This window comes from Rhamphochromis sp. 'chilingali' (assembly GCF_963969265.1).
Source record: "Rhamphochromis sp. 'chilingali' genome assembly, chromosome: 2".
Taxonomy (NCBI): Eukaryota; Metazoa; Chordata; class Actinopteri; order Cichliformes; family Cichlidae; genus Rhamphochromis; species Rhamphochromis sp. 'chilingali'.
This window is the reverse complement of record NC_137930.1, coordinates 9552604-9579227: the sequence shown is the minus strand read 5'-3', so window position 1 is coordinate 9579227 and position 26624 is coordinate 9552604. Positions and strand designations below refer to the sequence as shown.

At 41.1% G+C, this 26624-nt stretch overlaps 2 protein-coding genes across 2 annotated transcripts; both read left to right on the top strand.

Annotated features, from left to right (window-relative positions):
• The first annotated feature begins 3498 nt into the window (after positions 1–3498).
• On the top strand, positions 3499–11226 carry LOC308392048 (C-signal). The gene is made up of 6 exons (XM_080874895.1): positions 3499–3705; positions 6914–6965; positions 7274–7461; positions 8659–8832; positions 9172–9282; positions 10310–11226. Exons 1-6 carry the CDS (start codon positions 3553–3555, stop codon positions 10421–10423), a joined length of 792 nt encoding a protein of 263 aa, XP_080731021.1. The 5' UTR covers positions 3499–3552; the 3' UTR covers positions 10424–11226.
• Positions 11227–18179: 6953 nt separating this feature from the next.
• syt19 (synaptotagmin XIX) lies at positions 18180–25398 on the top strand. The gene is made up of 9 exons (XM_080875225.1): positions 18180–18344; positions 19738–19972; positions 20077–20150; positions 21194–21313; positions 22164–22349; positions 22509–22655; positions 22908–23027; positions 24263–24374; positions 24473–25398. Exons 2-9 carry the CDS (start codon positions 19771–19773, stop codon positions 24778–24780), a joined length of 1269 nt encoding a protein of 422 aa, XP_080731351.1. The 5' UTR covers positions 18180–18344; positions 19738–19770; the 3' UTR covers positions 24781–25398.
• Positions 25399–26624: the final 1226 nt, after the last annotated feature.

Here is a 26624-nt window from a genome sequence, read left to right as displayed (position 1 = left end):
TTCAAGTACAAAAATGATGTCCAAAAGTTTTCATTTAGGTGTAGCAGTCTTATCAATATGAGAAGAAAAGAGGTGAACAAACCAAATGTAAATGAGAATATGATTCTTATAAGATTAAAAAAAACAAAAAAAACAAAACTGGTAATAGTAAAACTCCTGTCATGAAACTAATATATTATAGGTGAGTTTACCAGGAAAGAATATGACCAGTTTCACCAAAATATGACAAGCCAGAAAAAGAAACCAGCAGATTTCTGCGACAAAGTTCTTTGAACTGATTACACAGAACCTGTGTGCCATAAATGGGTGAGTCTACTCCCCTTACACAGAGCAAAACTGAAGGCAAAGGATCGCAGGGAAGATACAAAGATTTTAGATATGTGTGGATCAAAAAGGTAGTGACTGATTGCAATACATTTTCCTAAAACATTTAACCAGCATTAATTATTTTATGCTTTTACCTGCACTTCTGTCTATTATAACAATCAAAATAAAGCAGAGACTTGGGACAAACTCTTATTTCCTCCCCACTCCTGCACCTCCATTTCCATAGTTTAATATTCTTGCTCTTTTTTTAACTTAAAAATTATTAAATAAAACCCAGAACTGTGTTTGTTTTTCCTCTATGATCCCTGAACTTATGGATTATTAGCTTTCATTGAGAAATGCACTTTGCTGCTTAAGTAAAGATGACTCTGCTGCAAACACAGCTGTTTGGGGCTTTCTGCACAGTGAATTGTGGAACTGTTCAATCCAGAGCTTCATAGCAATGAAAGTTAAAGGGGCCCCCCTATTTATTAATTTCATTGTCTGCAGTGTTGACGCCTCTATTTTATTTTTCCAACTACTACCAGACTCTGTTTGTGAGGTTATTCTTGGTCAAAGTCTCAGGTATTGTACACAGTGGCCACACTGGCATTTCAGAATCAGAATCAGAAAGGGTTTTATTGCCAAATGTTGAGCAGGTTTACAACATTAGGAAATTGCTGCGGTACTTAGTGCAAACATACTGTCATATAACGCTTAAATAGACATAAAAATAAGAATTAAAAGTGCTAAGTAGATAGTTATATACATGACTGCAGGTGGTGATCAGTGCCAAACATGGAATGATGCAGTGAACACAGCGTAGGGTCATGTGTTAGTGGTGGGAACAGTCATACGGTTATTGTTCATGTGTCCAACAGCAGAGGGGAAGAAACTGTTCTTATGGCGAGAGGTTCTGGTGCGAATGGACCGGAGCCTCCTGCCTGAGGGGAGCAGGTCAAACAGACTGTGTCCAGGGTGAGAAGGGTCAGCTGAGATCCGGGCTGCACGCCGCAATGTCCTGGAGGTGTACAGGTCCTGCAGAGATGGGAGTCTGCAGCCAATCACCTTCTCAGCAGAGCGCACAACACGCTGCAGTCTCTGTTTGTCCCTGATAGTGGCTCCAGCGCACCACACGGTGATGGAGGAGGTGAGGATGGACTCGATGATTGCAGTGTAAAATTGCATCATTGTCCGTGTTGGCAGGTTGAATTTCTTCAGCTGCCTCAGGAAGTACATCCTCTGCTGGGCTTTCTTAATGACGGAGGTGATGGTGGGCTCCCACTTCAGGTCCTGGGAGATGGTGGTACCCAGGAAGTGGAATGAGTCCACAGAGGTGATGGGGGTGTCAGTCAGGATGATGGGGGGGAGTGGAGCTGTGTGCTTCCTGAAGTCCACAATAATCTCCACTGTCTTCTGGGCATTCAGCACCAGGTTGTTGTGGCTGCACCAGGACACCAGACGTTCAACCTCCCTCCTGTAGGCAGACTCATCCCCGTCCGAGATGAGTCCTATAACGGTGGTGTTTTATGCAAACTTGATTAGCTTGACAGACTGGTGGGTGGAGGTGCAGCAGTTGGTGTACAGGGAGAAGAGCAGAGGAGAAAGAACACAGCCCTGAGGGGAGCCGGTGAGGATGGTCCAGGAGTCCGAGACATTCTTTCCCAGCCTCACATGCTGCTTCCTGTCCGTCAGGAAGTCAGTGTTCCACCGGCAGATGGGATCAGGCACATTCACCTGGGAAAGCTTGCCTTGGAGATGGTCTGGAAGGATGGTGTTGAAGGCAGAGCTGAAGTCCACAAACAGGATCCTGGCGTAGGTTCCTGGGGAGTCCAGATGCTGCAGGATGAAGTGTAGAGCCATGTTGATAGTGTTGTCTACAGACCTGTTGGCTCTGTATGCAAACTGCAGGGGGTCCAAGAGGGGGGCCGTGAGGGTCTTGAGGTAGGAGAGAACCAGGCGCTCAAAAGACTTCATGACCACAGATGTCAGAGCCACGGGTCTGTAGTCATTTAGTTCAGTGATCCTTGGTTTCTTGGGGACAGGGATCATGGTAGAGGACTTGAAGCAGGCAGGCATTTGTAGGAGAATATCAGCTTATTTGAGTGTTTGTGCTGTTAAGCTATATACATTCCTGCTACCATTATAGGGTAGAAAAGCAGAAGAAAATGAAATACTCTGTGGAATGAGTCACTGTTAGCACTGTCAACCATTACAACAGCCAGGAATTAATTCAGGGAAGACATCACATTTTTAGTTGCCAGAGATTTACATACAGTGAGGGAAATAATTATTTGTTGCCCCTGCTGAATTTGGAAGTTTTCTCACTTACAAAGAAATAAATCATCTCATTTTAATGGAGAGAGACAAAACATCAACCCCAAATCTCAAAGCTATAAATTGATTTGCATGTCAATACGTGAAATAAGTATTTGATCCCCTACAACCCAAACAGAATTCTAGCTCCCACAGATTAGTGATTGCAGTCAGTTAATCAATTACAGATATTCCTGATCTCAATTTGTTATGTGTATAAAGCACACCTGTCTACAGAATCAATTTCTTCTTTTCCACCCTCTCCTACACCATGGGCAAGACCAAAGAGCTGTCATCAGAGGACACCAGGAACAAAATCGTAGACCTGCACAAAGCTGTCTGTCGCCCTTGATCTGGAGCTCCTACAAAAGGATCTTGGCTCATGGATGAAAATGATCATGAGAAAGTTGGCAAATCACCCCAAAACTACACGGGAGAGCTTGTTAATGATCTGAACCGGAGAATGAACCGGTTTTGATTTGTGTTTGAGATCATTGTCCTGGCAGAACACCAAACTGTGTCCAACTTTCAGCTGTCTAACTGCTGATTTGAGGTGATGTTGAAGAACTGGGGTAGAGTAGAAAATAGTCAGTCATTAAAAGTTTAAAAATAATTACAGTAACTTACAGGTTTAGAGAAATATCCAGTGTCCAAAAACTGTGGGCAGAGAAGAGAGTGGAGCCATGCGTGACTTTTTGCATATTTAAGTTTTTAGAGCAACTGAAGTAACAGCAGCAATTATGTGACAACAGTGGGCTGCAATGAAGAACTAAAACCAGAAGGAGGCAGTAATGAAACTTACAAGGATGGCAATTTAATGAAACTAAGAAGCGCAAGCCCCAGTAGAGCAAGCCTTCCCCCTGCTGGAGGAGTCGCGTGACGCCTGCAGATTATCTAAGAGCTCGCGCACAGGGACATATACAGTCCGCCATGAGTGCTGCTATGAATTTTAAAAAATGCGGCTCTGTGCTGATTACTGGAGCCAGCCGGGGCCTCGGGCTGCAGTTAGTGGACAGTCTGGCAAGTGGACAGTTTTCACCTGGAAAGATAATAGCCACGTGCAGAAACCCTGGTAACGCACAGGTAAACACCAACACGAAACTCGGTGTGCGCATTGATGGCGTAGCAATAATGGAATAAAGCTGATGGACCACTCCAAAGACAGCTATTTGGATAATACAAGTGTGTATGTTAACTCCCGAGAATAGTCAAACAGCGATTCTTCGTATTTCAGTGAATGTCGCTTTGGTCGCATTTAAGTAATCCGTCGGCGCATGCGTATTTGACTCATCTGTGCAGACGCGTGAATATAACACGTTGAAACGGAATAATTCCCCCCCTTCGTTAAAAAAAAAAATAGAAATAGAAAAATATCTTCCAAAAAGTATGAATTGGTTAAAAAAAACCCCGCTAAAAATGAACATTTCGTATAAGTTTTACAACTTATTCGTAAAGTAAAAGAAGAGGTTAGGTATTTATTGAACAAGATGTCATATTTTAGTAAAACTATAAGAAAAAAGTGATGTACACTATATTGATCTTTTCTTTAAAAACCCACAATTTAAATTAAAATATGTTCTTAATAAAGATGTGTTAAATTTAAGATTATTTCAAACATTGTCATGTGTAGGATAAAGGCTAAATAAAGATTTGTTTCCGCCAGCGCTGATCCATGTTTAAAGTGTTTGAGTAAAAGATCATCCTAGAAGTTTCCATACACCTATCATGGGCGTGAATATCATGGTAATTTTGACCCCAAAATGGTCATGGCTGATGGCTCCCTGTCTTCCTGTTAAAAGTCTGCTTTTCCTTCCCACTGTTGCTAAGTGCACGCCCAAAAGGCATCTTCTGGTTGTTGGGGTTTTGTTTATTTTATTGTAGGGTCCTTACCACGTGAATTAAATTCTATTTTATTTTTAGCTAAATTTTTGGAGTTTGTTAATATAAAACAATCTCAGTATACATGGGTAACATAATCGGAAATTACAGTGGCCTGTATGTTATAGTGGAATCTGTGCGTGAGAGAGAGCTAGTCTGGTTGGGATCTCGCATTGTGTTACTTGTCATTATGCTTTTGTATCCTTATCCTATCAGCAGCCTTTGTGTCTTTATGCAGCATTAAAAATACAGCAAAATTTCTTTTAGGTGACATGTTCAAACAACACTCCACTGACAAGGCAAACATGTTGACATTCAAGTAAGGAAAAAAGTACACTGGCCAGTTATTCTCCTCCTTTGAGCAAACACTGATGGTCACCAGAGGGCTGTACTATGAAGCAGGATTTATAATTTAGCAAGTCATGTTGAGTCTGAATTTTAAATGTCACAAAGGTGGTGGTTTGAAATTTATACATTTTCACTTTTCTTGACAATATGCTCTGAGTGTGATTATGGATTTTCTGAGGAAGAAATGCAATTTGCATAAACAACCTGTGTATTTGTCACATTGCTGTAAGTGCCGCTAATAATTGGAAATTGGTCTTTTGCATCAGAAAATATGCACAGCCGGTAAGGTTTTCTTGAGGCAGCTAACACAAACAGACCCTGGCTATCGTGAGCTTGGTTTGTAGTACGCCCCTCAGTTAACATAGAAATGTTAACCAGTGTGTGAATGTGTGTGTGAATGGGTGGATGACTGGTTGTGTGAAGCGCTTTGGGGTCCTTAGGGACTAGTAAAGCGCTATACAAATACAGGCCATTTACCATTTTATTTATTTAGAAATAAACAGGATCCACACATGCATCAACACTACAATGAGCGGGTGGAGGGAGGTTTGGAGTCTTCTCTCACCCCCGTTCTCTGCGGCCTGCTGGAGTGGGGGGCTAGGAGGAGGAGTTGGCCGTCTGGAGTGTGGGGCCTCCCTGCTGCTGCGGAGTCGGGGCGGTCTGCTTCTCCCCACCGCAGGGAAAAGGGTAACACCACCTGGGTCTGGGTGCAGTTCCCCCCTCCAGGGGCAAGGGTACCTAGACCCGGTTCGTAGAGTACGCTTGGGGAGTGTGATCGTGTGTACAGTGTCTCTTCATGTCTGTCTCCACGTTGGTTGAGTGTGGAGTAAGTGCATATGAGAGCATGAGGGTGGGAATGGATGTTTGTATCTGTGTGTGCCTGTATTTCTGTGTCTATATGTCAGGTTGGGTATCAGACGCCACCTCTCTGGGGACATCTCAGGCCCTCCAAGGTTTGGAGGCCTATCTCCCCCCACCACTTCCCCTGCCGGTGGCGGACTCCCTCAGACATCGGTGCGTTGGTGGTTCTTTGTGTCCGGGGATGGGCGTCCAGGTATACTCCGGCTCACTCCTTGGCGGCCGCTTATCGGGGCCTGGAGCCTGGGGCTCGCTCGGGCCACTTCAGGGGTGGGGTGCCCCCGGCCCCTCGGCCTGGGGCTCGGTCACTCAGGCACAGCTGGCTGCCGGCGGAGCTCACGGGCGCGTCACTGCAACCCCCCTGGCTTCTGCTCCACGGCTGCTGAGTGACCCCTCATCTGGGACTCTCCTCAGCTCTTTCTGGGACAGTGGCGCGGCTGCCCCTCTGTTGGTCTTCCTTGGTCTCTTGTGTTCTGGGGGCCTCTGGATGAATGGAGTTTTGATCTCCTCCATACCTGCTTCATGCCCTGGTGGACGGGGCAGTGGCCCCCCCACACCCTCTAGCAGATCATTACATGAAGGAACCTTTTAAAAAAAAAAAAAACAAGTGCATCCATGCTCACAGGTGTACACACGGGTGATCACACACACAAACTACACCCTTTTTGGCTCCTACCTCAAAGCACACTGTGTTCTGTTGATCTTACGTGCTGCACAATAATGTTTAATATTTAGTATTTACTGTCATATTCCCATATATCATTGTGATGTTGTTTATTCTATTACTCTCGTTTTCTTCTGCTTGTTTTCTTTTTTCTTTCTCAGCAGGTGATCCAGGTGATCGATATATGCATTTTTTTTTCTGCTTATTCTGTTGGTTTTTGGTTTTTGCCCTTCTCCCCCGTCCCTCTTCTCAGCTGTTTTTCTTTCCCTCTTTCTTTCTCCCCTTCTTTCCCCCAGTCAAGTCTGTCCCGTATTCAGCAAATGAAAATAAAATAAACAATAAAAGGTGAATCAAATGGACCATTACGGCAAGGCTGGGATGGTCAATTTGGTAAAGTAAATCCGTTGGGCATCTTTCTTCGCCTTTAGACAACAATTCTGATGGCAAAAGAGCCAAACGGGACAGGCAAAAAAAAAAAAAAAGAAAGAAACAGGATCAAGACATCCTCCCTCACCACTATCCAACTGTGCTTTTGACCTACAGGAACTTCAAGAACTGGCGGAGAAGCATCCCAACATCCACATAATCACTTTGGGTAAGACTGAGAAGAACATTGTTTTCTGTGTTTAGACAGAAAAAATTTAGGAAAAATTAAAACACAAAGTCACAGTCTTTATGACAGGCCATCGGCCACTTTTTTAGATACACCCATTGAACTGCTTGTTATTGTAAATATCTTATCAGCCAAACACATGGCTTAATGCAATTCATTGTATTTAAGATCTGAGCCACATTTCATGATCACCTTGTCCTTTTATGGTTCTTTAGCCCCCAATTTCTTGTTGCTGCGAGTGTTGCATGATTTTTTTTTTCAGCTTTGATTAGTTTATGTCTCTTTACTAGACGTAGTGAACCAGGAGAGCATAGAGAAGTCTGTAGAAGAGGTGAGCAAGCTGGTGCAAGAAGAAGGTCTGAACTGCCTGATCAACAATGCGGGCATCAAAGTGGTGGCCGACTTTCATTCTGTTACCGCCGAGATGATGATAGAAAACTTCCACACCAACACTGTGGCTCCTCTAATGATCACTAAGGTAAATTTTATTTATATATTGTGTGCCTCTTGCCACCTTCTGTGCTTTGAATCAGCTACTTAGTAGCTCTAAAAAAGTTTTATTTGGAACATCTTGCATCATCAGACAGTGAAATAACCAAAAGAAAAGAGTGCAGCGTTCTGTTTTCCTCAGTCGCCGCAAGCAGGACCCATGAGTGTTTCAGTTCCTCAGTGCTGGAAGCCAACATAAAGACACGACCTTGATGGACAGAAGTAACAAAACCCTGTTGTCTGGGGCAGACTGAATGCCATAAATATTAATTAAAAGTCAATTATTTTGTCGGCCGCTGATTTTAGGGTGGACTACAGAGTAAGCCTCCTGTGCTGGTAAAACTCAGGCACTGATCAGAAGCATGGCAGATTGTTCCTGACACACAGTTTGCTTCTGTTAAAGAGCCCTTTCTGCAACTGTGCAAGGCCAAATTGCTGCCCGGACGTCTTCTATAATCACCGTCTGCAAAGTTGTAAATGTGGTTTTAAATCAACACTACATCACACACTTTAGAGCAGACAACTGCTTCTCGGCCCTCTCTGCAGGTTTTGGGAGATAATTACACTTCAGATTGTAACAAAACTGAAAATGTCATCTTAGGTCTTTGTTTGTTTTTTGTTTCTTCCAGAGAGTTTTAATGACTGAATGATTAATCAGTAATTTGAGGAAAAACTTGTTTTAACCTATAAAAACCCTAAAAGGGTGTATCTCTCATTTGTCCTAAAAATGCTTGTTTTTAAACAGTTGCTTTGTGGAGAATCAAGCAGTTTGAAGCTGTCTGACTGTATTATTAGTTTTTTTTGGAGACCCATCGTTGATCTCTGCTTCAACTTGTTGATTTTTGCTTTTTGCTTTTTTTGTTTTGATTTTTTTTAAAGTAAAAAATAATAATTAAATAAAAGCAGAATATTTCAGTAGCATCAGTAAAGTTTGAGAGAATTGAAAAAGTGTGTGTGGAGAATTGTGGCTTTTTGCCCACTCCATGGAAATGCTGCCACCAGAGGGCAGCACTAGCGTCATCTCTAAAGACATACAGTGTGAAATGTGTCAGTCTGACAAGTTCATATTTAAAATGTTAAAAGTATAATAATCAGCATGTTTTTTTAAATAATTTTAAACCATTCATAAACTGTGACTTTATTGCTGCTTCCAGCTATAATGTGTGTGTCTTCTTTTTTCTGCCAGGCTTATCTGCCTCTTCTAAAAAAAGCTGCATCCAGAGGAGGGGCAGGAGGCTCAGCTACAATGGGAATCCAGAGGGCAGCGGTTATTAACATGACCTCACTGCTGGGCTCTGTGGAGCTCACTTGGGGTGAGAGGGCCAACAACTTCAAATGGTACCCCTACAGGACATCCAAGGTATTGTTACTGTGATTTAAAGAATAATTACAGTTTATTTAAGCTGTGAGTATTTCACATTAATATTGCTGTTATAGGTGTGTGGACCATGTGGAGTTGCACAAAACATTCAGAACAGTAATTATTGGCTATTAGCAGCTAGCAGGAGCTCCCAGCAACTTCCAGGTTAAAGGAAAGAAGAGTTATTAGAGAATACTGCATAATAAAAAGTAACAGACTGCTAAGGGACATCACTTAACTTGGGTTAACTGTACTGTGATGTGAGTATGAAAAGAGGGGTCAAGGTGAAATTCATTTTCTTTGTGTTTCATGGTAATCTGTTTGTGCTTGTCATTTTAGAGTGCACTAAACATGGTTAGTCGCTGCATGGCTGTAGACCTAGAGCCAGATGGGATTCTCTGTATGGCTATACACCCTGGCTGGGTACGCACTGACATGGGGGGGTCAGAGGTAAGGGCCTGCTCTGAATGACTTTAAGATACGCATAATTGATGAGGAAGGAAGAGAGAATGCATTGGACTTATGAACGGGCTATACCACTGTGATATATACCGTAAATGGTGTGTGTGTGTGTGTGTGTGTGTGTGTGTGTGTGTGTGTGTGTGTGTGTGTGTGTGTGTGTGTGTGTGTGTGTGTGTGTAAAAACATGTCATGGATTGGACTATAGTAGTTAAAAGGACTCAAATATAAGCTGCTGCTTGTAACTATACCAAGTCCAGATCCAAAATAACAAAAGCCTATTGGTTTAACAAAAAAAACCCCAAAAGAGTGTAAAATACAAAATACAAAACGCACAAAAATAAAAGCAACAGTTGCCAGCATATCCCGGGGCAGATCCAGGACACGCTGGAGAGATTATATCTCTCGGCTGGCCTGGGAATGCCATGGTGTTCCCCCAGACAAGCTGGAGGAGGTGGGCTTTTCTGCTTGGGCTGCTGCCCCCGCGACCCAGCCCCGGATAAGCGGAAGAAGATGGATGGATGGATGGTTAAAACACATTATGATGCAACAAAGAACACAGGCAAACTGGGGCTAAAAATAAACATGAAGTAATGAGGAGAGCAGAAACGTAAGAGAAGCGAAACACAGCTGAGCACAGTCAAGGTAAATGAGGAGGTTAAACTACAAACAATACACAAAGAGTGTGATTAGTGAAGTAAAATAGAAACTTATAAAGTAAATCTGAGTGAACTTAACTCAGGACAATAAGATGGAGGGAGACACTGAGGAATCAAATAAACTCTAATACAAATAGAAACTCAAACTGTGAACTAAAGACTGAAAATGCTAAGTAAAAGACGTGAAACCTGAAAATGTAGATGTTATAAAAGAGACCCAAAGAGAGACCTAGCCTTATAATAAACAAGAATGAATTTGAATAACACTCAAAAACACACAAATACCCTGAGAACAGACCTGGGATCATGACAGAAGCGTGTGTTTCATTTGCTTTTCTGTTCTCTCCATCTCTTTCCAGGCTCCACTGAGTCCCGAGGATAGTATTTCTTTCATGTTGTCTGTGATTGGAGGGCTAACTGAAAAGGACCATGGCTCATTTCTGAACTTTACAGGAGAGCAGATACCTTGGTGAACTTGATGTCCATCAGTTATGAGAAGGACTGAGAATTCTTAACTCATCCTAATGGTTATTACTTTTACTCTAACTATGCAAGAATGAATGTATCTACGGCTTTGATTGTGCTGCATGCCACTTTATAGGAGCGTATCTACTAGAGCTTTTTCCAAACCATTTTGCTCTGTCCCCTTCAAAAAGTGCACTGAGCCCTGCGGTCAGGGAAGCGCATGTTGTGTTAGTAAGAGAAAATCACAGACTAGATTTTACAAATGTTAGCACAAACTCCATAAACTTTTCATCGCTCAGGGTGGGCCTGCTGTGTATTTTGGGGGGCTTATATAGGCTTTTGGATTGTCTTGCTGTGAAATAACACCAGCCGTGGTGCAAATCGGTTCTCAGTCCACCAGTGTCTTCACAATGATTACATGTACAACAGATAACCAATAAAATATCCTACATAGGGACTATGTCTGTGAAGGTTCTCAGTCATCCAGGTCATCTTTGCAAGCTTTCTTTGCAAGCTCCTTTGACTACATAGGGACTAGGTTAGCAGCAGTTCGCAGATTTGCCCTTAAACCATGGTATGATGTTTAACAGCCGTATGATAATATTTCGTATTAGGATAGAGAATTTAATTTGCTCATAGTCATCTTGGTTTCTTGGAGAATAGGTCAAGCTAGTGCACCTTTCCTGTTTGTATTGCTTCAAAAGAAGTAGGGTTTGTTAATTTATTTTCCCCGTATTTTGTTTGCTCCAGTGGGAGACTGTAAAAAGACGGAAGTCTTTTTACACATATTTGCTTTAAAAATTTGTTTCAATTTTCAGTTCTAATAAATAATTTACTAAAACAAAACTGTCTTTTGGTTTATTCCTTAAAGAGTTATTGTAAATAATATTTATTTAGAAACTGAAATGAGGTGAAAGGATGATGTTCATTTCTTCAGGGGTTTTTTTTTTGTATAATTTTCTAAACACATAAAGCAAATGACACCACAAAAACAGACAGGCAAATGCACAAAACAGTTATTCTGTAGACTGCAATGAGTTCCTAAGACTAGGACAGAAGCGATAACATTCATCAATACCATTAAGAATGCTAAGTTTATATATGGGTGCCACTGTTTAAGTAGTGGAAATGGATGTAAATGTTAGTTTTAATATAGTCCATTGAGTTTTAGGTTGTCTCGATTTATCTACTTAGTTTCTTGAGTTTAAGATGATGCATTACTTCCCTCAGTCATTGAGAGAATCCAGTTCAAAGTGGCAAATGTAATTTTTGGCTATTTTTTATTCCTAGGAGATACCTGTTGTTCCACAATAGCAAATATGGCCACAAGTGATTGTTTATTTAGTTGAATAGTTATTTTAAAAATGTGTGACAGTGTTTTTAAGATTCAACTCCAATACATACAAAAATTAGGACACTGGCAAAAAGACCTTCAAAGAAGCTGTGACCCAGTTTCAGTCCTTTGCATGTTGAGTGTGCTTGTAGACATTTTAGTGGATTTAGCTTTGCAAAAATAAAGGTGTAACAATTGAAGTCCACAATGCCGTTAGTTATTGCACCTAGAAATTCTCATACCATTGCAACCCCAATAGGGAATTAAAAAACATTAACAGCTACAAAGAATGTGGGAAAAGGTTGTAAAAGTACATGCTCTCTTGGCACCCTACTTCTGACCCCACCGATCTTCATACATCTCCATCACCCTGGGTAAACAGACCTGAATAAAATGATTAGTTCATTACCAGGCCTCTGGAGAACTTCAAGACATGTTGAGAAGGTCATTTAGCCTTTTAAATAAGCTGTGTTGGATCAAGGACACATCTAAAATCTGCAGGACACCGGCCCTCGAGGCCTGGGCTCTGTCCCAATTCAGGGTCTGCACGCTTGAAGTACGCATTTCATAATGTGGATTGCACAACACTGGACATTATATTCTTCATTTCCAGTTAATACTTGTACAGCTGCTGTTATTGTGTATATATTTATTTATATTTCTTCATACATTCTTATATAGTTCTATATTGTGTATTTTGTTGTACAGTTATTTTATTTTCAACTTTAATTTATATATTTTCTTAATCTTTCCCAGTTAAATTTACCCTTCATTCTAATTTGTGTTGTACAGTTACTTCATTTTTAACCTTAATTTATATTTTATTCCTCCCTAGTTAAATTTACCCTTTTTAATTTTTCATATTTATTTCCTATCTTATTCATAGCCTTTTCCTTTTCTTTTCTTTAGGTCACGAGCAGTTGTCCAAGCATTTCACTACATATGGTACTGTGTATGACTGTGTACGTGACAAATAAAATTTGAATTTGAATTTGAATTTCAAGTGCGGTTATGTCACCGCCACGCAACGACGGCTGTCCCAATTCGAAGTGTACTTCAAATGCATACTCCAAATGCGCCGTCGATTTCCCCAAATATCAAGCGTGGTCCGGTGCACGCTTCGTGGTCCCATATATCCCACAATTCTTAGCGCGACGGTGGGTGTGGATAATTTTGCCGCAAAATACGGCAGAAGGGAGCAGCCGAAGAGGTTTTTTTTTTTTTTCAAACTTTATTGAACTTATAAAGCGAACAGTCAGTCATTCCAGTTCAGTTTGTACAGTAGACATACAAGGCAAATAAGAGTAACAATATACAGTACAATGAAATAAGGATAAATAAATAAAGGATAGAAAAGAAAAAAAGGGGGGGAATGTGACAGACTTCATAACAACTTTGTACTTGAAACTTGTGACAGCTCATTCCTTAAACATTTCTGAATGAATTTCAATCAATGATAAACCTTTTTTATTGGAATTTAATGTAAGAGAGTTTAAGTAATATTCAATTTCAATCAAAAACAAATTAAATGATGGGGTTGAGTTTTGAAATTTACATTTATGTATATGGAATTTCCCTAATAAGATGGAGCGGCCGAAGAGTGAACTGTTAAAAGTACTGAATATGACGTCACTTATTTATGTGCGAATGTTTAATAATTAAAGTCAGTCATATATCCTCAAACACAACAAGCTGCAAGTCAGTGATATATGTATATGTGTGTGTGTGTGTATATATATATATATATATATATATATATATATATATATATATATATATATATATATATATATATATATATATATATATATATATATATATATAAAAAACAAAACACCCAGCACCTTCAACCTATCCTTCAAGCTCGGGTCCTCTACCAGAGGCCTGGGAGCTTGAGGGTCCTGCGCAGTATCTTAGCTGTTCCCAGGACTGCGCTCTTCTGGACAGAGATCTCCGATGGTATTCCCGGGATCTGCTGGAGCCACTCGCCTAGCTTGGGAGTCACCGCACCTAGTGCTCCGATTACCACGGGGACCACCGTTACCTTCAACCTCCACATCCTCTCGAGCTCTTCTCTGAGCCCTTGGTATTTCTCCAGCTTCTCGTGTTCCTTCTTCCTGATATTGCTGTCATTCGGAACCGCTACATCGATCACTATGGCCATCTTCTTCTGTTTGTCTACCACCACTATGTCCGTTGGTTAGCCGGACCAACGGACATAGTGGTGGTATGGCTATGTCCATACCACCACCAAGTGGCTTGGCTAACCAAGTGGTTGGTTAGCCACCACCATTTTGTCCATCTGTATCTGGAAGTCCCACAGGATCTTAGCTCGGTCATTCTCCACCACCCTTGGGGGCATCTCCCATTTTGACCTCGGGACTTCCAGGTTATACTCGGCACAGATGTTCCTGTACACTATGCCGGCCACTTGGTTATGGCGTTCCATGTATGCCTTGCCTGCTAGTATCTTGCACCCTGCTGTTATGTGCTGGATTGTCTCTGGGGCATCTTTACACAGCCTGCACCTGGGGTCTTGCCTGATGTGATAGACCCCAGCCTCTATGGATCTTGTACTCAGAGCTTGTTCTTGTGCTGCCATGATTAGTGCCTCTGTGCTGTCTTTCAGTCCAGCTTTATCCAGCCACTGGTAGGATTTCTGGATATCAGCCACCTCCTCTATCTGCCGGTGGTACATACCGTGCAGGGGCCTGTCCTTCCATGATGGTTCCTCGTCTCCCTCCTCTTTCTTGGGTTTCTGCTGCCTGAGGTATTCACTGAGCACTCGGTCAGTTGGGGCCATCTTCCCAATGTATTCTTGGATGTTCGTTGTCTCATCCTGGACTGTGGTGCTGACACTCACCAGTCCCCGGCCCCCTTCCTTCCGCTTAGCGTACAGCCTCGGGGTGCTGGACTTGGGGTGAAACCCTCCATGCATGGTAAGGAGCTTTCTTGTCTTTATGTCAGTGGCTTCTATCTCCTCCTTTGGCCAGCCTATTACCCCAGCAGGGTACCTGATCACGGGCAGGGCGTACGTGTTGATGGCCCGGATCTTGTTCTTACCATTCAGCTGACTCCTCAGGACTTGCCTGACCCTCTGCAGGTACTTGGTGGTTGCAGCTTTTCTAGCGGCCTCTTCATGGTTCCCATTCGCCTGCGGGATCCCCAAGTACTTGTAACTGTCCTCTATGTCTGCAATTTTGCCTTCTGGTAGTTCAATCCCCTCAGTTCTGACTACCTTCCCTCTCTTTGTTACCATCCGACTACACTTCTCCAGTCCGAACAACATTCCAATGTCATTGCTGTATAGCCTGGTAGTGTGGATCAGTGAATCAATGTCTCGTTCACTCTTGGCATACAGCTTGATGTCATCCATGTACAGGAGGTGGCTGACAACTGCTCCGTTCCGTAGTCGGTATCCGTAGCCAGTCTTGTTAATGATCTCACTGAGGAGGTTCAGGCCTATGCAGAACAGCAGTGGGGACAGAGCATCTCCTTGGTAGATCCCGCACTTGATGGTGACTTGTGCTATGGGCTTGGAGTTGGCCTCTAGTGTTGTACGCCACATCCCCATTGAGTTCCCGATGAAGGCTCTTAGGGTCCCATTGATCTTGTACAATTCTAGGCATTCCAGTATCTAGCTGTGGGGCCTTCTTGTAATTAATCCAAACCGTGCACAGGTTGGTCAGTTTGGTCTTGCAGTCTCGGCTGACTGTTCTGTCTGCCAGTAGCTGGTGTTTTGCGCCTCTGGTATTCTTGCCAATTCCTTTCTGTGTCCCGCTCATGTATTGACCCATGTGCCTGTTCATCTTAGCCGATATGATGCCTGACAGGAGCTTCCATGTAGTACTGAGGCAGGTTATTGGTTGGTAGTTGGAGGGGACCGGTCCCTTGGGGATCAGGACCGTCCGACCTTCGGTTAGCCATTCCGGGTGTCTCTCGTTAGCTAGCAGCTGGTTCATTTGTGCTGCCAGACACTCATGGAGTGCAGTCAGCTTCTTTAGCCAGTAGGCGTGAACCATGTCGGGCCCTGGTGCTGTCCAACTCTTCATACTGGAGACCCTTTCTTGGATATCTGCCACTGTGCCCTGTTCAGGGAGGTCGCTGTGGTCTGCCCTCAGATCCACTAGCCACTGAGCATTGCCGTTATGGGTTGCGTCCTTCTCCCATATGCTCTTCCAGTATTGCTCCGTCTCCAGCCTTGGTGGTGCTGTTCTCTTATTATTATTGTTCCCTTGCCACTGAGAGTACACCTTTGCTGGTTCTGTGGAGAACAGCTGGTTTTTTCTCCTACCTTCTATCTCTCTGGTGTACCTCCTCAAGCGGCTGGCCAAGGCTGTGAGTCTTTGCTTGGCAGTTTCCAAGGCCTCAGGTATGGACAGCTTGCTGTATTTCTTATGCACCTTCTTTGTCGCACCTTTCTGCAACTCTGTTAGTTGGCTAACCTCCCTCCGTGCTACTTTGATCTTGCCCTCTAGCCTCCTTCTCCATGGAGGGTACTGCCCCTTGTGGCTGTTCAACTTGTAGCCAAGCATCTCACTGATCACTGTTGCCGTATTGTAGATCAGCTTGTTAGTGTCGGTAATCGTGGTTGTAGGTATTGTCCATAGTGCTGCATTAACATCATCTAGCAGACCTTCTGAGGGTACTTCACGTAATCTTGGTAACCGGCTACGGGGGATCCAGGTTTCAAGCTTGGCCATGATCCTTTTTTTCAGGTCAGTTCCTCTCGCACTCAACGATCCTTCTCCTATCGCACTTGGGGCTATGTACCCAATCTCGGGTGGGGGTGATGATATCTCCCCCCTGACCTGGTGTCCTGACTCCTCCTTGCCTTAGCATTTGTGTTGTACCTCGTCAATCTCTAGCTGTGAGAGCAGTCCCTTCTTTTGAATGTTGGAACACTGAGCTACTAGTTGTTTCGCTGTCATTGTGGATGTTGGGTATCGAAGAATCCATAGGTCCCTCACCCTATTCATGTAGCCCCTTCCGCCGGGGTTACTTGCGTAGTAGCATTCCAACAACGCCCTGTTTTCGTCTCTTGCCCACCGATGCCTTCTTGTTCCAGTAGCCCACTTTTCGTCAGGGTGCCCTGGTTCCTCAACACCTGACGCGGACCTTGTTGATCCGGGCGACGTCCGAGCCGGCATGCCTTCATATTTATCTGTCTCGCTCATGTCTGCGGTAGGCTTGCTTAGCATAGGGGGTCTAGACCCTTACTGGATACAGACGCCCCAGGCAGGAATCGAACTTGCGATCCTCTGTTCCAAAGGCGTGTAGTCTAACCACTACGCAGCTGGATGGCACAACAGTTCTCCAAAAATGAAGCCAAAATGTCTCTATAGCCCCCTGGTGTCCTTACTGCCAAAAGCAAAGCTCTTATTTTTGCTAATAAAGAACAACTCTATCAAAAGTCTTTCTGTTTTTTATGACATCAGTCTCACTTTCACATAACGATGTCTGCAGCTTAGCTTTTTGTATTTACTTTGCTTTTGACATGCTGTCTTCTGTGGATGACAAGAAGACAGCCTTAACCCTGACCCCAGCCCTCTTTGCATCACTTCTGTGAGAGTCTTAACCCAAAACCAAACTGTGCCTCCATTGTTTTGCACTTTGATCAGAAGACACCTTTCATCCATATCACAGTGTTGAAGAAGAAAACTCATGACTCATGCCCACAATGCAATGGTCATGTAATATGAAGTTCCCTGTGTGACGTTTTAAGTTTCAGTGTAAGTTTCATGAAGTAGTTCTTTGACTGGGTTTTTAAAAGTTGCAAAATAAAAGCAATGTTAATTCTGAGAGTGACAAGGAAATGAGAAAGCTTAGTCATCAAGGTTTTCTTTCTCATTTTTCTAAAAACACTTTACCTGTCTTAAGTGTTACTTGATAGGCCAATTTTTACATACATTTCCTTTTCCCATTTGCAGGCCTTGCTGTCAGCAAGCAGTCCTGCAACATATTAGGTGACCATTCAGCAAGACAATTTCAAGGGAAGTGTTTTAAGACAAACAGGGCATGATCCTGGCTGACCTTTAAGCTGTTGAAAGTACGTTACCACTGTCATTTTATAACACCTGTATCTGCAGCCAGCTTGGCCACAGAGATGATAAAGCAGAGCTGTAACTGAACATGCAACTTAGAAAATGCTTATTTTCCAAGTTTCAATAATTCACTTCTGAAGTATCTAACCTGAACATTCAGTTAACAGGCCTGCAAAGGAATCTTTATGAAGAAGAGAGGTTGGGATCAGGTCACACTGAGCTAAGCTCTCTGAAATGTAATTCGTATCTAATCAAACCAGTCTGCCCAGAATGGTGTGTTGATAGTCATGTGTTAGGTGAAAGAGAGAGAGAGAGGGAGGGTGTGTGTCTATGTGTGTGCGCGTGTGTGTGTGTGTGTGTGTCTGTGTGTGAGTGTGTGAGTGTAGAGTGACCAAAGTAGGAGCAACAGTTACATGATAAGGTACTAGTTTGAATTTCTCTTTGCAGAGAAGTTCTTTTGTTTCTGTGGAGATGTAAGTGCGCACACAATGGATTTATAGCACAGGAAAAGGAAAGAAGAAAAAGGAGACCTCAGTTTTTAACTTATCACAGGTAAATATTTAACTGTCCTTAAAGCAATTTTAGCCACGATTCAAGCAGCAACAGAAGGTCTGTGCAGTAGTGAAGTGTATGTCTGTTTTTACCTTTTACCTGTCCTTTTAAATTCTGTGACCTAGCAACACATTGTAAAATTGCCTTAGATTTTTACTTTGTCTTAATAGAAACATTAGGTACTACGTTTTCTGTCATGTTGCACAGAGCAGGTCCAGTGCTCTTTGACGAAACTATTTCTGATAGGAGTTAAGCATTTTTTAGAAAAGAGATACAGCTGTACTGTTTTTCTTTACCTGAGGGAACGCTCAGATAATACCAGGGCGTTTGGACATTTGGTAGGTATTTAGTGTGCACATGTCTGGAATTTTTGGTAAAGGTACAGGTGTAAAACTTTGTTAATGCCACTAACTGTATATAACAGCTTTAGAAGAAAAATGATATTTTTTTCATACTTTCATACTAAGAAAGTTGTAGAAAAATGTTCATCAGGCTCTGCTTTACTACATTCAACATGAAGGAAAACAGTAGTTAAGCTGATATATGTCTAGACTCATTTGTGCTTTATTATTATATATTATGTGCATTCAATCCAAGTTCCGTGCCTCAAAACTGGACTGTGGATTCAATTAGTTAGGCCAAGTTATAACAACAGTCACCAACAACTAGAACATTGTTTTTCCCTGCAATGCTTGTTTGATTTTCTCTTTGAGGAGAGTGCAGTTAATGGGTTTGTTTGTTTTTTACTTTTACCAAAAAGTTTTCAGCGAAAAAGACCAATGACCAAAAGACCAGCCGAGATTTTAATTATTGGTCAATGATCTGTCACTGAGTGTCCTTTGCTATATTTTAATAATGTGTTGATACGTATTATTAGCTATTAGTCTAAAAATATGAGAATAGATTTTTTTTTTAATCCAGTTCCCAAGTGTCCAAGTAACATCTTCAAACTTTATATTGTCATACACATGCGATCTGAAACTGTAATAGATTAATCGACATTAATTGATTCTTCCTAACTAGATGATCATTTCAAAATCAGTGCTGAATATTTTTGTAAATTCCACTGTTGGTTAACATCAGAAATAATGTATTGTTGGAATCTTAATTTTTTTTTAAAAAGCAACATGCTTTACTATTTTTTCCGGCTTTTTTGTAACAGCAAATTTGAAAACTTGTGGATAACAACAATAATAATAATTTTGATTATAGTGCTGATGGATTAAACATTAATGTTAGTTTAATTCACTGTGGCATTACATGGATAGTAGTCTAATAATTTTTTTAAGCACTGTATATTTTTTTAAATACATTACATTACATACCTGCTATTAGCAGGTCCTTTAATCCACCCAGCTATGGTCCTCACATGCTCTGTGTTCCTGTATTGCAGAGGTATGTGCAGACCACATGGCCGCAGAAAGCCATGGTGACTCTTATAGACTACCCAGCTCCTATGGAGCTGTTTTCAAAAGCTGGAGAGCTGAGAATGCCATTTTCTGATGTGGTCAAATACTGCATTCTGGGTATCTCCATCATTCTCCTACTGCTGGCTCTGGGCATCTTAGCCTGGCAGATCTACAGATTCTGCACAGAGAAATACACTACATACACCCAGCAAGATGCAGGTGAGTAGGAATTACAGTAATACTCAGTGTAGTGCATATTGACAAGCCAGAGGGACTGTGACACAAATTATTAAATGTATGGTTGTGTCTGTTTTCTGCGATAGGGCATAATGATTTGCTGTATTCAGACGAAGGGCCAACGACAACAGGAAACTACTCAGGAGCTCCAAGTACCAAAGTAAGAGGAAACGTTTTCACAATTGAGCACTAATGTGCACATGGTCTTGACCAGACTGTATAAACCAGGTTAAGAGAAAATCCTGCTTCGAGGAATCTGCTGTCTTTCAGTTGATACTTGGGATTTGTGCATCTGAACAAGGTGAATCTCTGAAATGTAATATATTGCTGCTAATTTCTTTTGGACACAGTTATTGAGTTACATGTTAAGATTCTGGAACAGAATTGGTGAGAAATGCAGGAAATATTTAGGACTGCTTAAAAAAAATGAAGTGAATTTTTCTGAAAATTGTAGATTCACGGTGTAATCAGGTAATGCCAATTTACTTAAACATGAGAATTTTCAGTAGGAAATTAGTAAAACAGGATGATATAAATACCACACAATTAAGAGTTTTAATATATTTTGTACCACAGAAGTCAGCATTTAGCATGTAACTTTACTAAGGACTGTTTTAGAGGACTGTCAGACAGAAGGCAGATAAGTAAACCACAGGCTGGGTGGGGTGTTTGTGTGGATGTGTTTGAGAAGTCGGGCAGTTTATTTGGATAGTCTGCTGTTTGCTTCATACCACATGACTGACCCGTGTCAGGAAAAGTTCTGCTGAGTGTAAAAACTTCCATGTAGAGTGTTAGAACAACGGCAAATGATAGCTAAATTAAGAGTGATGAAAATTGAGGACCACAGATGTAAACCTGAATGTAGGCAGCATTTTAATGTAGTATTACAAGCTGAAGCTACTACATCTAAATCACCTTGAGCACCTTTGTGATAGAGCAGGCAATAACAACTATGATGCAAGTGAAGGACTCTAGTCTAAGGACAGTTATAAATTAATACCCTTGACTGCTATGTACATGAAACCAGATCCATCATGACAGCGTGTACATGTGAAATATCTAAGTATTTCCTCGATAGATGTGAGTCTTTAAAGAGTAGAGGCTTAAAAATTAATTGTGCTCTGTGTTATAAAGGCTTATACAACTAGCCTGCTTTCTTTCTTAATTCCTGGGTAAATAGTGCCCATTTGTGTGTGCCTGCAGCTGGAGGATGTCAGCACAGAGGCCTACAGACTGAGTCGCTACCTGTCTCAGCCCTCGTTTCCCTCCTTAGCATCCACCGAGGCAGCTGGAGACAAAGAAGAGCAGGCAACTATTCAAAAGGTAAAACTGGTATTTTATCCAGTTTATATATTTTATTTTGGACAGACAGAAACCCAAGGTCCAGTGAAATTATTAATGAGAGACAAAACAGGAAGTATATTCATTTAGTGCAGTGTTGCTCTGTTGGTGTTTCTACAGTTATTTAAAGATCCAAAACTTAAAGATTCATAAAACAACACCAGCAACATCCGGCAATGAGCACCAATTATGCACAGCTTTTTAAAATATGTTATGAATGTATCACTTTTTTTTATTTAAAGTCTGCTAAATAAAGCTGTCAGATTAATTAAGTGGTGTAAAATTGAGATTTTCCTATCATTAAATAGAGATGCCAACGTTTAGGTAAACGCTACAAGCTGCTCTCTTACTAGTAAACCATAAACATAACCACATGGTGGCGCCAAGAGTGAGTTTATAGAGAGACAAGTTAAAAAATGCAGTGTAAGTATGCATACAGATACCCTTGCACTTTTGCATGAATTAAACTTATGCTCACAGATACATGTGCAGACTCATTTCTCTGGCTGTAGAAGCACCTCACCACAGTCATTAGGATTCATCTTCTGTCAACCAAAGATCTCTGAGCTAAATGTCCTGTAAATCCTTCTGGCATCTGTTTAGATATTCAGGATGAATCAGGTTGACTAAAAGATAAGCAGGCTGAATTTAATTTTACATTCTTTTCCTAATTCTTTTCCTATTTGAGTATGTAACAGAAATTTAAACATCATTAAAAAAATGTCCCATCAATCCTCACAAAATAAGATTAACAGTAAATGACTGATGACACAGTTTCAGGCAAAATCAACTACAGTCTTTGGGTCTTTCCTAACATATCCTCCCGTATCAGGTGGATGGATCATTACGATTCTCCGTCTACTATGATCAGATGCAGTCACGTCTGGTGGTCACCGTGCTGCAGGTGGAGGGGCTTTTGGAACAGAGTGAGAGCCGAACCCTCCAACCATTTGTTAAAATACTGCTCATGTGGGCTGGATCAGAGGCTGTAGAAGTCGAGGGCTTTAAAGATGAAGAGGTAAGTTTGTCGTATTATTATTTTCCGTGAACTTATTTTCTTCCTTTTCTTGATACATATTTAAAAAATACAATCCACGCTGTCTTTGAGTTTTCATTCAGCACAGCATCTCTGTACTAAAGACAAAGGTGTCATAAATTACTGGTGTGATCCTCTTAGGGGGAAGGCTTGTCGCCTGTTCTGTGGACAGTACTGCAGGAGTGGCGTACTCGCATTGTGAAAGGCAGCTGTAACCCTTTATTTGGAGACCAGTTCAGCTGTGTTTTACAAGAGGAAAAGCTTCATCATATCAACCTAAGGATGGAGGTTCTGCACTACATATCTCTCATTCTTAAAAAATATTTGTTCAGGACTCAAACGGTATTGCTTGTATTAAATCATGCATGCAGTTTGCATGTTAGCTGTCACATTTCAAGGGCCAGAGAATTTAAAGCCATAAGCACTACAGCTATGTTACAGTACTTTAGTCTCTTTTCACTTGTTGAGAGAAAAAAGTATGAATGATAAATGTTTTTATCTGTTGTGGTGTAAATCATTTGGTGTCTGTATGCATCTCAGGTACGAGACTTTGATAAATTCTCCAGAAACACAGTGTTAGGAGATGTGAGGGTTCCTTTAGGACAGCTCAACATCTCCTACCCTCTGGAACTACAGGAGGATCTAAAGATACCCCAGAAGGTACTGCAGGGGGCGCACACACACAACACACAGCATGCACACAGGACTGGCTTTCAGTAGCATCTCAAGTAGTTGATGTTATGTAAAGGTGAAATACAGAGTATGTCAATATGATTATAAAACTATATAATAACTATATTTAGCCATAATAATAAAAATGAAAGCTAATATTCGGGGTGGCTGTAGCTCAGGTGGCAGAGCAGGTCAGCCACTAATCAGAAGGTCGGTGGTTCGATCCCAGGCTGCATCCTGGCTGCATGCCAAATATCCTTGGGCAAGATACTAACCCCATGTTTGCCTACTGGTGGTGGTCAGAGGGCCCGGTGGCGCCTGTGTCCGGCAGCCTCGCCTCTGTCAGTGCGCCCCAGGGCAGCTGTGGCTACAATGTAGCTTGCTATCGCCAGTGTGTGAATGTGTGTGTGAATGGGTGGATGACTGAATGTAGTGTAAAGCGCTTTGGGGTCCTATGGACTAGAAAAGCGCTATACAAATACAGGCCATTTACCATATTCATTGTGTAAATGGAAATAATTAAACAGACATTTACAGACGTGACAGATGATAGTAAAAATATAATAGAGTACATTGTTATAACTATATAATCCTTCTTCATAGTCCACACAAAAATTGTTCCATTTTCAGAAAAGCAATCATTTTTGTTAGTGTTTATAGTACCTATGCCTAATATTTTGTCCACAGCATTAATGTACCACGAGTGAGGCAAAATATTAGGAGTAATTTAGAATTGCACAGGTGAACCCAAGAGTGCATTTGTGTAGCTAGAATTTTATTTTCCACAGAAAATTTAGTTTAACTTTTACTGGTTTGTGTAATTTGTGGATCGTATGGTGCCATCATTATTGTCAATGATATTTCAATAACTGAACATGGCATCCGTCTAAGCATCTAGCTTACTATAATAATGAATTATTATATTGGGGCAATAATAATTCATGTAATATTTTTTTAATTGCTCAAAGAAAAGAAAAATATATTTGTAACACTAGTGCAACTGAAACCACAGGATGACCTTTGCCTCTTTAATTTAAGATCAAACAAAAGAAAAAGATGTTATACTTTTGAGTTATGACTGTGGCCATTTAATACATTTTGTGCTTATGTGGTGATTTTTAGCCCTGCTGAATACTGTCATTTATGTTTGTGCCTGCAACTATATCACTTTTTTTTTTTTAAACTGTGCATAAATGTACATTATACTGATGCGTTCTCCAAAGGATCTTGTTGGAGAGGTGCTTTTGTCCCTGAAATTTCTTCCCACGTCTCAGAGGCTGGAGGTTGGCCTGCTAAAGGTCAAAACTGTCCTTTCTGAGATATCCCCAAATGCAGGTAAATTAAAAAAAGACACCTTCACACAAAAAAGACGCCAGCTTTGATGCACATACGGTTATAAATTCATGTAATCTGTGTATGTGTGTGTTGCACAGCCCTGTATGCCAGGATCAGCGTCCAGTGCAATCAGTTCAAGCTAAAGTACCAGAAAAGCTCTACAGTGGCTCGGTGCCTGGTGACTGTTTTCAATGAGGTCCTCTTGTTCTCCCTGCCAGAGTTTCATCTGGAGCGGTGTAAAATTTTGGTCTCTATATATGAAACTCGCCCAACAAGCAAATCAGCCAAACAGCTGATCGGACAGCTGAGTGTGGGGAAGGAGAAGAGTTCAGAAGATGAGCACTGGACTTTGATGATGCGCTCAGTACGTCAGCCAGTAGCAAAGTGGCATGGCCTACTGATCTGAAACACAGCAGAACCACCGCTATCATCATGGAGTGTTGTATTTGTATGTTTTTACCCTGAAAGCATGTGTATCAGACTGTTCAGGCATCTGCACTTGCTGAGGTAAAGACCAGACATGCTTGTCCTCCTGATCTCACAGTGACACAAAACTTTATTACTCTCCGTACTTACTGCTACTCAACGGTAAACGTGATGTTTGTAACAATGCTCCACTTTCTCAATGCCACACTAACATTACTCTCATTACTCAGTTTATGAGAGGCATTATTGACGAACTGTTGGTTCAAATGTTTATTTTGGTTGCTAAAGCAGAAACTGTACTTGTTGCTATCTACATGTAATTAGCGTGTACCTAGATCAGTACGAGAGGACTCGAAAAAATAATGAATGCCACAGTTATGATGATTAGTTGCTTTTTTTTATTTTTTATACAATGTGTATCTTTTAATCCACAATTTATTCTATGAAATGTAATATATGAGACATTAACTTCACAAGATAGAATGCAGTTGTTTAAAACTTCCCATGAATCCTTAATAAATTCCATCATTTGGTAACGGTCACAATAATGTTATTGGAGTATTAAGCCATGATTAACGTGATATCATTTTTAGCAGAATGGCAGTGCTGCGATAAAAGAGTGTTCTGCATATCACTCTTTTTGTATGAAGGGTCCAGCACAACTGAATAATTTAAATAATAAGTGCTTAAAAGCACTAAAATTACAAGTATGTTGACTTTTTCTCCTGATAATCAACATGTCCTCACCCTGCTCTGTGGCTAGAGTGCGCCATTTTGTGCACATGTGTGATAAATTGAACACAAGCGGGCGACTGTGTGCGAAGACAAAGTGTGAGAAATACTAATTACATTTACAGTTACAATTTAAGTATGAAATAAAAACATACATTAATGAAAAGTTTACAAAATAGCAAAATAAAGTGACTGGACAGAACAAAATTAAAGTAATTACCGCAAATTTTAAAAAGAATTAAAAAGTATAGAATATGTACCTTTGAAATAAGGTGATTAAGTGGAAGTGACAAAGCCACACGTGGAATATCAGAACCATCATAATTTCTTTGAATTTTACAGTTGACTAATCCCAATAATTGAAGTTATCAAAAATGAAGAAATAAAAAAAAAAAAAACAACAACAACAACTTTGAATACATGTTTTAAAAGACTTGCTTCTGCTTTTAAGTCTCCTTTTTTAGGCTGTCAGGCAGGATGCTTTATCACCCAATCCATTAATGAGAAAAGAAAAAGAAGCCAGAAATGAGCTGAGCATGATTGGACAAAGGTTTAGGAAACCAGGGAGAATATCCACACAGCAAAGAGCAAAAACCCATGGTCAGGTGAGTAATATACAGGTACAGTGTTGTATTGCTTTTATTTTAGCTATGCCAGTCTCATTCAGCTAGCATGTGCTTCACGAACAGCAACGATTAGTTTTGAATCCTCATTATGATTGTTATGCAGAAAGCCAGGCTCTTTTTAAAATGTGATCCAATGAGTAAAATAAGCTCTTTGTTAAACATTCTTCTCAAACTCGGTGTGTCACTTTTTTTCACTGCACACATTCTGTAGCTGAATTTGAAACGGATTATGTGGGGTATGTTTTTCAAGCTAGAGCACTGGATTACAAAGAAAGCTTAAAATACACAAGAATGCATTTTGAATGAAGTTATTAATGTTACCTATTTATTTATGTTCATGTTGATTCTTTAAGTGCAGGTTATTGTGATTGTTTTTTCCCTCCCAAACCACTGTCTCTAACTTCTTATCTACATTCACGAGTCCCTCTGGAGTATCTTCGCTCTGAGTTGTTTGTGCTCAAAGTTC